This window comes from Panthera pardus, unplaced genomic scaffold (genome assembly GCF_024362965.1).
Source record: "Panthera pardus isolate Hobbes unplaced genomic scaffold, ASM2436296v1 HiC_scaffold_17, whole genome shotgun sequence".
In the NCBI taxonomy this organism is placed as follows: Eukaryota; Metazoa; Chordata; class Mammalia; order Carnivora; family Felidae; genus Panthera; species Panthera pardus.
In genome coordinates, this window is record NW_026526732.1 from 54,198,369 (window position 1) to 54,212,689 (window position 14,321).

General features: G+C 40.8%; 1 protein-coding gene and 1 long non-coding RNA gene across 2 annotated transcripts in view; one reads left to right on the top strand and one right to left on the bottom strand.

The window, feature by feature from the left end:
• Positions 1 to 484: 484 nt before the first annotated feature.
• On the bottom strand, positions 485 to 7,683 carry LOC109263503 (uncharacterized). The gene is made up of 2 exons (XR_002078251.2): positions 7,411 to 7,683; positions 485 to 2,296 (listed from the first exon to the last, which is right to left on the bottom strand). It is a non-coding gene; the product is annotated as an uncharacterized LOC109263503 (long non-coding RNA).
• An 11-nt stretch (positions 7,684 to 7,694) lies between these two features.
• The window catches only part of OSTM1 (osteoclastogenesis associated transmembrane protein 1), a 41,041-nt gene continuing 34,414 nt past the window's right edge, over positions 7,695 to 14,321 (top strand). The window contains exons 1-2 of the mRNA XM_019443026.2: positions 7,695 to 8,270; positions 13,540 to 13,654. Coding sequence (XP_019298571.1) covers positions 7,710 to 8,270; positions 13,540 to 13,654 — 676 coding nt within the window. The 5' untranslated portion in view covers positions 7,695 to 7,709. The remainder of the gene's footprint in view (positions 8,271 to 13,539; positions 13,655 to 14,321) is intronic.

Sequence of the window (14,321 nt, forward strand, 5' to 3'; positions counted from 1 at the left end):
TTAGTTTAAATAACTGTCATGGTCTTTAAAATGTTAAGAGACTAATAAAGGGGACTGGATAGGCAACCACCACCCCCATGGTACTCTTTTCGTGGGTAATTTCTTTCTCTAATTTTGGGGAGAAAAAAATGATCCTGCCTATAGTTTCATTACTCAAATTCAGAAACCATAGCTCTCCTTTCTTCATAAAAGGCTGAGGTGGACACAGCTGGTTAAACCTGGATAATTAAAGTATCAATCAGGGGGCGCCTGGGTGGCTCAGTCGGTTGAGCGTCCGACTTCAGCTCGGGTCATGATCTCGCAGTGTGTGAGTTCGAGCCCCATGTCGGGCTCTGTGCTGACAGCTCGGAGCCTGGAGCCTGCTTCAGATTCTGTGTCTCCCCCTCTTTCTGCCCTTCTCTGCTCATGCTCTGTCTCTCTCTGTCTCAAAGATAAATAAACACATTTAAAAAAATAAATAAATAAAGTATCAATCAGAACAGGAGAGATTAAATGACTTTACTTGAATGGAACAATTAGGCAGGACTAAAATTGGAAGAAAAATAAAATCCGTTACAAAAGAAACATAGCAAACAATTTGACACTGCCTTCTTTGTAAGTAAGTCACGTGCACTGTGTACATGACAACAGAGGCAGAAGGAAGCAAATGTTACAAACAAGGTAAGTCTATGAATGTCCATGTCTCAGGAAGTTCATGTTGTCCAGTTCACCTATGGCAACATTTGGAGCAAGTACTACTTGTTATCATCCTTCTATGCTTCTTGAAGAATACTTAAAACTTGATTTAAAGAAGGCATACTGTATAGAAATAGCATCTTTTCATTTCTTTAGCAATCTATATATCCCAACAAATTAAATGGATAACAAATAATAATAAAACATACTTTGAAACTATCAAAAGATACATAAAATCCATATATGGTTATTAATAAACATTGAACAATTAATAAGATTTTTTAAGTAGGGCAATCACATTTCAAAATATAATTAAAATATGTCTGTTAGGGTTCTCCAGAGAAATAGAACCAATAGGATATATATAGAGAGAGGGAGAGAGAGAGAACTAGATATAGAGTGGGGAGGAGAGATGGATTATAAAGCATTGCCTAACATGATTATGGAGGCTGAAAAGACCCAAGATCTACAGTTGGCATGCTACAGACCTAGAAGAGCTGATGTGTAGTTATATTGTGAGTCAGAAGGCCTAAGAACCAGAACAGCCAATGGTTTCAGTTCCAGTCCACAAGCTTGCAGACTTAAGATAAGACCCAAGAAGAACTGATGTTTCAGTTCGTCTTAAGGCAGAAAAAAAAAAAAAAAATCAATGTCCCAGCTCAAAGCAATCAGGCAGGAGGAGTCCCCTCTGACCCAGCCTTTTTGTTCTACTTAAGTCTTCAATTGACTCAGTAAAGCTTACCCAAATTAGGGAGGGCAATCTGCTTTATTCAGTGTACTCATTCAAATGTTAGCTTATCCAGAAACATCCTCACAGACAAACCCAAAATAATGTTTGACTAAATGTTGGGCACTCCATGGCCCAGTCAAGTTGATATATACAATTAACCATCAGAAAGAAGTCCACCCCTTGTCAACTTGGAACCCATATGCATCTCCTTAAACCAAGGAGATGTCTCTAAATAATGACAATAACAAGGTCATAATTCTACCTAACATGATATAATATCTTGCATAAACCAAAAACATACTAACCCTTTCCCTTGAAAGGGAGGTAATATTGTTGAATGATGTTCACTCTTCTTGATATCCCATAATTCAAATTCTATAATCTAAAATTAACAATACTTAAATATTATGACATAAAGTCAATATATCTTACATTATATGATAAGGAAATACAAGAGGGAAAAAAACAAAGGTATTTGTGAAATACACGCACACACATGCATAACAAAGTAAGGATAAATACTCATGACAATTATAGTCCTCACTTCTATAACTAGTCACATGGTCATTGCTTGTATTTATAACTACCTTCTTCCACTACCCATTCTGTTTTCCCTTTGTCTTCAGCCAGCATCTCAGGTGGTCATGCATGATTCTTTACCGTTAGGGTGACCCAAATCTTCATTTCTGAAGGATGTGAGCCATTAGTTGTTCTGTCTGGGTTGGGTTGTTGTAGTTTTCCATTGGCCTTAATCACAGGGCGTGGTAATACGAAGGGATCCCCTGTATTTCAGACATACTCTTCTTTCCTTCTATGGTGGATGAGTAGTCCAATTTCCCCTTGGTAGTCAGGATCAATCACCCCAGCCAGCACAGTAACTCCTTTCTTTGCCTGTTGATTCAGACACATGGGGAACCCAAAGTGGCCAGTCGGCAGTCTTAATTTCCAGTTCAGTGGAATCATTGTTGTATCATCTGGTAGAAACATTCCTCCCCTTGGAACAAAGACCTCTAGACCAGTGGAACATAAGGTCATGGGGACAGGAAGCAAAATTGTGCTAGTGAATTATTAGGGTTAATAGTGAGATTTACCATTCCCATTGTTACCCCTTGCTTCCTGGACTCATGAATTCTGGCTATAGGAGAAAAACAGCACCATATGTTATATATCTAATTAACCATGAGTCTTCCTGTTATTGGGAAATGAATTCAATGATCAGAATTTGGCCACTCACAATATACAAATACTGGAGTACACATATTCATGAATATTTCTTTTTTTAAAGTTTTTATGTATTTAGAGAGAGAGGGAGAGAGGGAGAGAGGGAGAGAGGGAGAGAGGGAGAGAGGGAGAGAGGGAGAGAGGGCGAGGGGGGAGGGACAGAGAGAAAGAGGGAGGGAGAGAGAGAATCCCAAGTAGGCTGTGCGCTGTCAGCACAGAGCCCAACATAGGGCTTGATCTCATGAGCTGTGAAATCATGACCTGAGCCAAAAACAAGGGTTGGACGCTTAACCGACTAAGCTACCCAGGCACCCCTCTATTCATTTCTTTATTGAGGAGATATTTATTTAAAAATATATTGATACAAAGTTAAAGTTCTAATAAAATTCATCTAAGAGAAATATGCATTTATAACCAGATAATCTGTCAGGTAAACGTGATTAAACTTCATTGTTTTAAAAATACCCCAATGCAGAGGCTATAAAGTACTCCATTTCGGGGTTGGAGATTTGGAAATGAGATTGGTCACCAGAGTGAATACATGAGACTCTTTGCAAAGTGTAATGAATGAATATGATTTACATGTTCCATGTGTTCAGGTCATTCCAGTCAGGCATGCAAAGTTTATGGGCATTAGGAGTTAACTTATTGTGGGGTTTTTTTTTTTTTTTTTGCATATTAGAGAATTTGGAAAATAGAAGTATAAGTTTCTACTGATGTATCAATGGAAAAACCATTTAAAGCAGATGTACATTTGAATTACAATGTAAATTCAATGTAACAAGTGTACTGAGTACTTTACTAAGGCCAGTACTTGAGTATACAAATATAAATAGGACACAGTTCATATTCTCCATGAGGTTATCAGCTAATGGGTGAAGGTGGGGGGCATAAGACACACTCTAATTACTTTACTAACGAGTGAAGTAAAACAGAGGAAACTGCCATTTAAGATAGCAAGTTGAATACATGATTAGATCTGCTCCTTCCTGAAATCCCACCAAAATGACAGTAAAAAGATTTTTGACACACAAAGACATAGAGAGCAGGAGGAGAGAAAACAAAGTAAGACTACTGGAAGCTGGAAAGCAACTGGACTAATGACAACTGATTTAGCAGAACCGGAATAGTTGAATCCTAAGTCTACAGTGGAAAAAAAGCAAGTGAATTACATTATAGAATTCTCAAGAAACATGGGAAATACAGAACCTGAGGTATCTTTGAAAATGTAGGTAAATTGAAGCTAAAAGTCTGAAAGTCTGTTTACAATAACCTCCCTACAACTCTGTCCCACCCAGCAGAATACTTAAGTAAGTTGCTGACCTAATATCCGATTACTCTTGAATGCTTTTCTATATATATATTCTACGAATAAAAATATTTTCTTACATGGACACAATATAATTATCAAAATCAGGAACATTATACATTACTACCATCTAATTATCAGACTCTATTCAAATTTCACTAGTTTTCCAATAATGTCCTTTATGTCAGGTGCAGTCCCTCAATCTTTCCCTGACTCTTATAGCCATACACTTCTGAAGATTACAAGCTAGCTATTTTATAGAGTGAACCTTAATTTGATTTGTCTGAGGCTTTCTCATATTAGCATCATGTTATGTATCTTCAGCAGGAATATAACAGAAGTGATGTTGTGATCTTCTAACTACATTCCATCAGGTGGCATACAATCTCTATTTATCCAATTGGATGATATTCATGTTGACCATTTGATTAATGTGGGATCTGACAGACTTCTCCACTATAAATTTATCATTTTTTTTCCATTTGTAATTAATAAGTATTTTGGGGGGAGGAACTTCTAAAATATGTAAATATCTTATTCCTCATTAAATATTCAATTTATTCATTTATTTAAATACGTTAATATAGGCGGGGCACCTGGATGGCTCAGTCGATTGAGCATCCAACTCTCAGTTTTGGCTCAGGTCATGATCTCATAGTTCGTGGGTTCAAGCCCTGAGTTGGGCTCTGCACTCACAGTGCAGAGCCTGTTTGGGATTCTCTCTCTCCCTCTCTCTCTCTGCCCCTCCCTGTCTGTCTCTCTCTCTCTCTCAAAAATAAATAAAACCTAAAAAAATGTATCAATATAGGCTTGCGGTTTCCTGTTTTATTCAATGGATTATTACATGTTGACCAATATTATTTTGATGCTCAAAATGTCCCAGGTTTGGCCAGGGGGAGCCTATTCAAGCTCTATGTTGTTTTCATGTCCCCATCAATTCTTTTTTTTTTTTTTTTTTAATTTTTTAACGTTTATTTATTATTGAGAGACAGAGAGACAGAGCATGAGCAAAGGAGGGGCAGAGAGAGGAGGAGACACAGAATCTGAAGCAGGCTGCAGGCTCTGAGCTGTCAGCACAGAGCCCGACGCGGGGCTTGAACTCACAAACAGTGACATCACGACCTGAGCCAAAGTCAGACACTCAACTTACTGAGCCACCCAGGCACCACCCCCCCCCCCCCCCCACCATCAATTCTTTGAGCACTTTCTTACTTTCTGGCACAACAAGATGATCCAGGCTAAACTTGTGTTTTTCTGCTGCCCCAGTGGTGGAATCAGTTATTTCTCCAAGGATTCTTAGTTTCCTTTAGGGGAGAATAGTATTTAGAAGCTACCACCTGGGCCCAATATGTGCTCATTATTATTAATGGGGTGCCTCTGCTACCAGGCCTTCTCAGTGGACAAAGCCAGGGAAAATACACACACACACACACACACACACACACACACACACACACCCATATACAACTATATTTATTTCTATATCTGTATGTATGTCCAGTCACTGATATTGCTAATTCTAATCCAACACTACAGAGTTCATTCTACTGGTCTCTCTTTTCATATTTGTAACTCCCTTCTATGAGAGTGAGAAACTGGACCTTCATTATCCTTAATATATTTACTTATTTAATCAATCCTTCTGAACATAAGCAGACTCCCACTCACTGCTGCCCCCTCCCCTGCATGGAAACTCTTCTTACCCTACTCATCTTTTAAAAAAATTTTTTTAAGTTTATTTATTTTTGAAACAGAGAGAGACAGAGCATGAGCAGGGGTGGGTCAGAGAGAGAGGGAGACACAGAATCGGAAGCAGGCTCCAGGCTCTGAGCTGTGAGCACAGAGCCCGACGCGGGGCTCAAACTCATGGACCGGGAGATCGTGACCTGAGCTGAAGTCGGACGCTTAACCGACTGAGCCACCCAGGTCGTGACCTGAGCTGAAGTCGGATGCTTAACCGACTGAGCCACCCAGGCGCCCCTCTTCTTACTCTACTCATGATCCAATACCTGTATCAGGCTGATGCTTTCTCCTTATCCTCTAATGCCCTCTTCCTCTTCTTCTTCTTTGAAGATTAAAAAAAAAATCTCTACACCCATCATGGGACTCAAACTGACAACCCCAAGATCAAGAGTCCCACACTCTACCCACTGAGCCAGCCGGGCACCCCTGTCCTCCTCTTCTTACCTGTTCTCTGACACCCTTTGTTCCAGGAAGGGAAGAGGAAAACGTGATTTCTTTCACATTCTCTTTTAGCCTTTTTTTTTTTTTTAACTATTACAAACAATACTGCAGTTAGTCATGGTGTCTATACAAGGTTAGTATATGTTTAAAATAAATTCCTAGAAGTGGACTTGTTGGGTCAGAGAGTATGTGCCTTTGTAATGCTGTTGATTGTGCTACATTACTTTTCAGAGTTTAAACAATTTACTCATGATGATGCCTGAAAGAACTCTTAGATACATAGAAACAGAAATACACAGAAAGACCTAAACGTGACAGGATAACATTTGAGAAAATTAAGATATTTTTTCTCTTCTTATTTCTCTGGAAATACATTTATTGTTACATAAGTCAAATTTCCTACTAATTCAGTTTCTCGCTGAAGAAAATGGAGCAAAATTTAGCCATCACGAGCAAATTTAGAAATACAAAACAATAACCGAACAGACTGGCTAAAAACTTTAAGAATGCTCAGAAACAAACATAAATTAGCACCATAAGCTGAATGGGAGTTAGTACAGTAGCCCTGCAATTTGCAAGGCAGAAATGAAAGCAGGACGATACAAAACACCAGGAAATATTTTTTCTACCACACGTGTTCGTCAGATACTTGTCAGAAAACCGTTTTCCAGGTCATTAGCTTACATCCTGCAGCCCAGCAGTGGTATCGGCGCTCATTGGAGTGGCCTCTCCCATGGCCTCGGGCATGTCAGAAATCGGGAGCTTGCAGTTACGCGGTTTGCCCAGGACTGCCCAGGTTTTTGCCCTGGCTGCAGGTTTGTGCTGCACCTGGCGAACCCCTCCAAGTACCAAGCAAACCCGGACGTTAGCCACCCTAGGACCAGGCTACACTGGGAGAGAACTTGGACCTGCGCTCTCCAACACGGCACCGCTAGCCGCATGGGACTATTTACATTTAAATTAAGTTCAATGAAAAATTAATTTCCTCGGTCGCCGTAGCTAAGTCACAATCGCTCAGCAGCCACAAGTGGCTAGTGGCTACCGTATTAGAAAATGCAGATATAGAATTTTTCCATTATCGCAGAAAGGCTATTGGGCAACGCTGATGTTGATTGACACTTTGAAGTTAAAAGGAAAAAAAAGCTCGGAAGCCACTGGGCTCCCCTACCCAAAATAATTAACAGACGTTATTACTCCTTCCAAATAGGATGAGGGAGGAAATTATGCTAAGAAACCACCAAGCAAAAAACCTGCAAAGGCACCTGCCGGAAGGCTTTCTCGGGGAACTCACGTAATTCTCACGGCGGGGGCCGTCCGTCTTTCTGCTGTGTGAAGTAACTCCTCAGACTTCTAGAACGCAGGGAATCCCAAAGCGGTGGGCGACAGAGGGCCAAGACCCCCGAGATTCAGTTGTTCAAAGCGCTGGACGCCTGTATTCACAGGGTGAGGAGCCTCCGCTCTGCGGTCCACAGCCTGACGCCACCCTCGGTCTCGCATCCCCTCGGTCAGGCGCTTGGAGCCGACCAGCAGCGCGAACCTGCCTTTGTGCGCGCGCTTCCGCACAAGCGCGCGCGCGGCTCTCGGCAGCCAATGGGGCGGGGCGCCGCGCGCCGGGGCGGGGCCATGACGCGCGCGCCTCGTGACCCCGCTCGCGGCCTGCGCCCAAGGAAGCCGGAAGCGACGGCCGTCAGCTGCGCCGGCTCGCGGGGGAGAGGCGGGTTGAGTGCTTTGGGGTTTGCGGACCCCGCGATGGAGCTAGACGCGCCAGTCGCGTGGCGGAGGTCGTTGCTTTTGCGGCGGCTGCTGCTGGTGCCGCTTCTGTGGTCGGGGCTGGTTCTGGGAGCGCTCGCTGTGGTCAGCAGCCCCCACAGGGTCCTCCACGACCTCCTGTCGGAGCAGCAGTTGCTGGAGGTGGAGGACTTGTCCCTGACCCTGCTGCAGGGCGGAAGGCTGGGGCCACTGTCGTTACCCCCGGACCTGCCGGATCTGGATCCCGAGTGTCGGGAGCTGTTACTGGACTTCGCCAACAGCAGCGCAGAGCTGACCGGGTGCTTAGTGCGCAGCGCCCGGCCGGTGCGCCTCTGTCAGACCTGCTATCCCCTCTTCCAACAGGTCGCGAACAAGATGGACAACATCAGTCGAGCCGTGGGGGTGGGTAGCGGAGCACCCCCTGGACCTCCGGCGTGGAGGGTTGGGAAAGGAGGATGTAATGATGGTAACTCGGGGGGGGGGGGGGGGGGCGGGGCTCAGTTTTCCTGTTTGTAAGAAAAAAGGGTTGGACTGGAATTGTGGAGTTGGGGGCATCAGAAGAGTGGGTGGCATTATAGGGCTTGGAGTTTCGATTTTTGCCTCCGTAGCTGCTGTTGGGCAGCTCGGTACATATTTGCAGATAGGTATGGTGGTTTTTCTTGGGTCTCCTACACCCTTAACCCTACTTTTCCTTTCCCTTCACTCCTTTACCCTCTTCGCCCCACTCCAGTACAGCTTCTTCCCATCTCTACTTGGTGTTCCCAGAAAGGACCCTTTACTGAAACTCCAAGTAGAGTGGAGAAACTCTAGTATGGCAGTGGTTAGGAAGATTGAGCTTGGTAGCCAGAAAATATCAGATGCACTACTTTATAGCAGCTTGGTCTTGGATTAATTTATTTATAGTGTTAGTATAGACTTAGTGTAGTATAGACTTAGTATAGACCCCTCGGTAAGATGGAAAAAAACAGCCGCCTGTTGTGACTGTTACAAGAATTACAAGAGGTGACATATGAAAGTTCATCTTTTAGCCGTGTACTCTGAGCAAATTACTTACATTCTCTGTCTGTATTTTTATCTGTAAGATGAAAGGAGCTCTTAGAAAACTAGCACATAGTAATAGTTCTCAGTAAATGGGAGTTAAAATTTTAGGAAATGATATATCTACCCTCCATTCTTGATACCCTTAGTGCTTTTCTGGTCATGCGGTAGGTCCTGTGAAGGGTTTAATAGAAAAGAGGAAGTAATGAAGAAAGAAAAAGAATACGTGTTCCTAACTAATAATAAATTTTATAGGGTCTAGAGTAGGAAAGGATAAGAGTGTCAGGGCTGGTAGGAGTCATGAGGTGTGGGCCGGATATGCCTTGTAAAGGAAAAACATGAGGAATGACATTAGGGTTGTGGAGGGGGAAAGTTCCTCTTGTATTGAGGGGACAAGTAGTCTCACGAAAATGTGATTGGAATTATTTCATCAATCATAGTTGATTTGACAAAAACTTATATAGAATTGCATCCTGCTTTAAGTCAGCCTGATATTCCTTAAGGTAAATCTTTTTTTTTAAACATATATAGGAAATTTATTTGCATTAAATAAATATGAGGTCAATCTTCCTGTAAAGAGCTAGTTTTAAAGGTAGTTGTCAAGTTTGGAAAAAAACAATTAAAACCAATGAATCACCAAAGTAGTAATTAGTAAAATTTATTGTGCACACACCAAAAAAGACAGTATGAACTGGGAACACTCAAACCAAAACACGGAATGAGTCTCAGAGATACACTATTATAAAGCAGTTTACATAGTATAGAATGGTGACTGTTAATTCTTCACAGCGTTGGTTACAATATAGGAATTTTCTTTTTATTTTTCATAGGAATTTTCTGAAAGAGAATTGGTTAGTAGTTACCTCATATCAATTTGGGAGAACAGTTTAAGTCTGGCTTATGATTTTCAAACGGATAAGCAAGAAGTAGCCCAGGTCAAGATAGCTTCACTTGTCTTGCAAAGTAAGCTAAATTAAGTTTTTGTTTGTGTGACTCAACTGGCTTTGCCTGATCAGGGAATATTCAAGTCTGGTCTCCATTTGTTTAATTTTAACATAGTTTAAATTTAGGCTTCAGTATTTTTCAGGCATACTTCTATTACATGTAACAAGGCAGATATCTATCCATCTATCTATATTCCTATGATTTTAAAATATAACACCCAAGACTCGTCCCTGGCACGATAGCAAGGTATGATATGACATCATATCTGTTTTGAGCAATTAAGTGAGTTGTTTTGTGGCCAAGATGTCTGAATCATGATGCAAAGCTTGGATCTTTTGAGGGAGCAAATGCTTTCCTCATTTGTGTAGATACAGTGGAATTAAGAAGAAGTTAAAAAATTACCCCAAACTCTAGTGGTACCCATCACCCATTCTGTGTATGAATTTCCACATGAATTCCTTACTGCCCAAGAGAGACTTCCTCAGGTAGGGGATGGCAGAAACTTCCTTCCTTTCATTCATGCCTCTCAGATTCTTTTTTTTTTTTTTTTTTTTTTTTTATTAGGTGCCTCTCAGATTCTACCAGTGGATCTGGGCACCGGATTCACCTCACCCTTGTGTGAAAGGAAGAGAGTAAAGAGATTTAAAAAGGCAGAAAAACCCTTTACCCAATCTGGAATTCCTGACATCCTAGACCTTGACCTCTTCCCCTTTCCTCGGTAGAGCTAGATGTGCTTTGCTAGCTCAGAAGCATGATTTTTACAGTTCTGAGTTACTTCATGGATTTTAATGTTTATTTATTTTTGAGAGAGAGAGAGAGAGAGAGCGTGCACGCATGAGCGGTGGAGGGGCAGAGAGAGAGACACACACACAGAACAGAAGCAGGCTCCAGGCTCCAGCTGTCAGCACAGAGCCCGATGCGGGGCTTGAACTCACAAACTGTGAGATCATGACCTGAGCTGAGGTCAGACGCTTAACCGACTGAGCCACCCAGGCACCCCACTTCATGGATTTTATAGGCTTCCTTGGATTGGTTCTGGAATTGAATCATCATGTGTAATAATGAACTTCTGGAAAAAAAGTGTTCTGAGTTTCTTATGAGTGAACTGGAAGGAATCAGTTGTCCTTTCTGTGTGTGTGTGGGGGGGGGGGCTCGGAGGGGGGTATTTCTCAAGAGTAATGTATTTTCTTTGACTCACATAAACTCAGTCTTTCATTTAAATGAGTTTAATTAGGCACATGGTATTTTTAAATATTGGGCTGGTAAAACGATACAGGAGGAAAAGAAGGATAAGGCCCAAGCTCCAAACTATCAGTTGGGGAGATAAACCTCTTTTGTGAAAAAGAAAAAAGGAAAAAAAAAATCATCAATGTGAATGTTATAATTCATACAATAGCAATTTACAGCAGAAGGGTGAAGGAGATACTGAATTAAAGGAGGGAACTGAGCAAGGGGGCATTAATCAGAGAAAACCTATGAGCTGAATTTTGAACAAGATATCCTTTATCATCTCTTTAGGCCAAATCCATGTCCATGGGTTGATTGAGAGAGGAGGGGAGTATAACAAGGAGAAAAAGAATCTAAGGTAGAAATTAGCAAGCTGTTTCTCTGGTACAGCAAGCTAATTCATTTATAATAGAATTGTCTGATAAGAATTCTGTTTTCTTATCAGTTCCTCTTGGAATTATTGAGACAAGGCCTGCATATGGTTTTATTATCTGAAGGTAAAGAATACAGAACTGACTGATTCCCTCTTCCTTACAGTCAGTATTTTTTTCTTTTAATTTAAATGGCTAGTGGTTTCATTGAGCTGTTCAGCATCCTCAGAGAAGTTGCCAGGATGCTTTGCCCCCCCCACCCCCAACTCTGAATTGCTTAGCTCTATCTCATTCTACTTGGTTTGTCTAAAGCGTACATAGATAGATATAGATATGCATAGATATGTATATATATTTATGAAGGTGCTAGTGATTAGGGGTATGTATCTGGAAGTGGTCAACATACTTTTTTCAGTATAGATTAATACACAAATTCTTAAGAATATAGGGGGAGAATCAGAACATAGAATAACGTAATAATCTGTATCTTTCATTAGCAATCAGAAAATAATGCTTCTAATGCATTCATTCAAGAAAATTATTGAGTATTATATGCAGGCCAGTGGTAGTTACTAGGGATATAGCTGTGAATGAGCAGACCTTGTAGTCTGGTAGGGAAAACAGGCATTAGCTATATTATAATACAAGTAATTACTTAATTCAGGTGTGATAAGTGTTGCCAAGTAAAAAACCCCAGATGCTACCAAAGCATATAACAAGGGAGCTGATCTTGACTAGGGCTGGTGGTAGGTAGAGTGGTCAGTGGTTAAAGCTGATACCTAAAATCTGGGAGGGTGTGGGGCGGGGAAGAGAAGGTATACGTCCAAAAGAAGTAACAGGTGTGAAGACTGAGTCTGGTGTGTTTGAGCACTAGAAAGAACTCAAAGTACTATGAGCCAGGAGGAGACCTGTGACCTGAGCCTGAAGAAGTAGGCAGGTACCAGGTCATGTGGGCCTGGTGGGAGTATGTTTAAGGGTTAGACTTTGATGTTGAAGCAGTGCGATGTTATTGAGAGGTTTAATTCTGTAGAATGACACGATGAGATTCGTACATTAAACAACCATCCTGGTTACATGAGAGAAAGTGGAGGAAACAGAGACTGAGGAGGGTAGGGGAAGAGTAGGTGTGGAGAGGTGAATTAAGAGACTCTTGCAGTGATGTGGTAAATGGTGGCTAGACCATTGTGATGGGGAGAAATGGACAGATTTCAGAGCCATGTAGAATGTAGTCTTGACAAGACTTGGTAGTTAATCTGGGGAGGTTCTTGAAGTCCCAGTGTTTATGGCATTCCCTTACACTTTCTGTGTCCTCAAAACTCCAGGATTCTTACAGTGCCTGGTAAGTAGTAGGAGTTAAATAGCTTTGAAAGAATGAAGGGTCAGCATGACTTAATTCCTTGCTTGGGACAAAGGGGAAAAGGAATAGATAAGGATCAAATAGTTTAGGGACTTGGATTTATTTATTTGCATAGTGTGAGTTTTATTATTCAGATGACCTGTGGAAAGCATATTCATTCTATCTGGGTATAAACTATTTGGGTACAAATTGGATGTGTCACATTGTCTTGTGGATTATAAGATTTTTGCACCAAAAATTGCCCAGAAGATAAAACTCAAATGTGTGACCATTTACCGAGATTAAAGAAATTATGTAAATAGTATATGTTCATTGTAGAAAAATTTAGGCAGTGTAAATGAGGCAAAAAAGAAAATAAAAATCACCATATTTCCATTATTCAGAGATAATGCCAGTGCTACATTTTGATGAAACCCTTCCAGAATTTTTTCCTATGTGTAAAAAGCAAGAAACAAGACACACACAATTTGGCCCTAAATGGTTGAGATTGTTTAATAGAAGCAAATATTTATTTAAGAAGCAAAGATTTTCTTCCCTTGCTAGTGAACCTGGTACCAACAAATATTAGCTGCTTTTGTTTTATTATGGTTATTAATTATATCATTATTTGCTTATATCAAACAGTTAAAATGCTTCTAATCTTTTAATTATTTTTATGAGAACTTTTGCCTTATGTTGTTTAGGAAGTCTAAAAGTACTCAGATTATATTTTTCTACCTTTTTGTTGTTACAGAATACGTCAGAGAGTCATAGTTGTGCCAGAAGCCTCTTAATGGCAGATAGAATGCAGATAGTTGTGATTCTGTCTGAGTTTTTTAACTCTACATGGCAGAAGGCAAATTGTGCAAGTAAGTAATTCTTTCATTTTCATGTTGCAGCTATGGTTCAATAGTATAGATGTCAGATTTTATTTTAGTGAATTTTGAGACCTTTGAAGCTAGATAATACTTTTTATTACCAAGTTTAAATGAACTGCAATTAGCATCATGGTTTATTAGTGGGAATTACTTGGGCAAATATTGAAAGGCAGAAAAGTGTAGCAGTTAACAGGATGAGCTTTGTAGTCAGAGCTGGACTTCATGCTAAGCTCTGCCACTTGCTAACCCTGACTGACTGGCAGTCAGACCTTGGGCATGTAACTTCACACCTTGGAGCTTCAGTTTCTTCATCTGATTTGGGGGTAAGTTGGGGGCAATAATGGGAACCTACCTTATATGATTGTTTTTAGGATTAAGTGAAAAAAATTATGTAAAGAATTTAGCTGGGTAGCTGGCACATAGTTAATGTTGAAGAAATGTTAACTGTTTAATATAATAATGACGATGATTATAATCTGTCAAATGGAGGTGGTGGGAGGTGATAACATCTGTTCTACCAGTTTTGCAGGTTTATGTGTATTTGTGTAACACAGTGAGATCTATTTTCAGGCACTCTTGGGGAAAATTAAAGCCACTGTTTCAATTTGTAAGTGTTTTGAATACCAACTGTGTACCAAGCAGTTCTTGTTTTCCATGT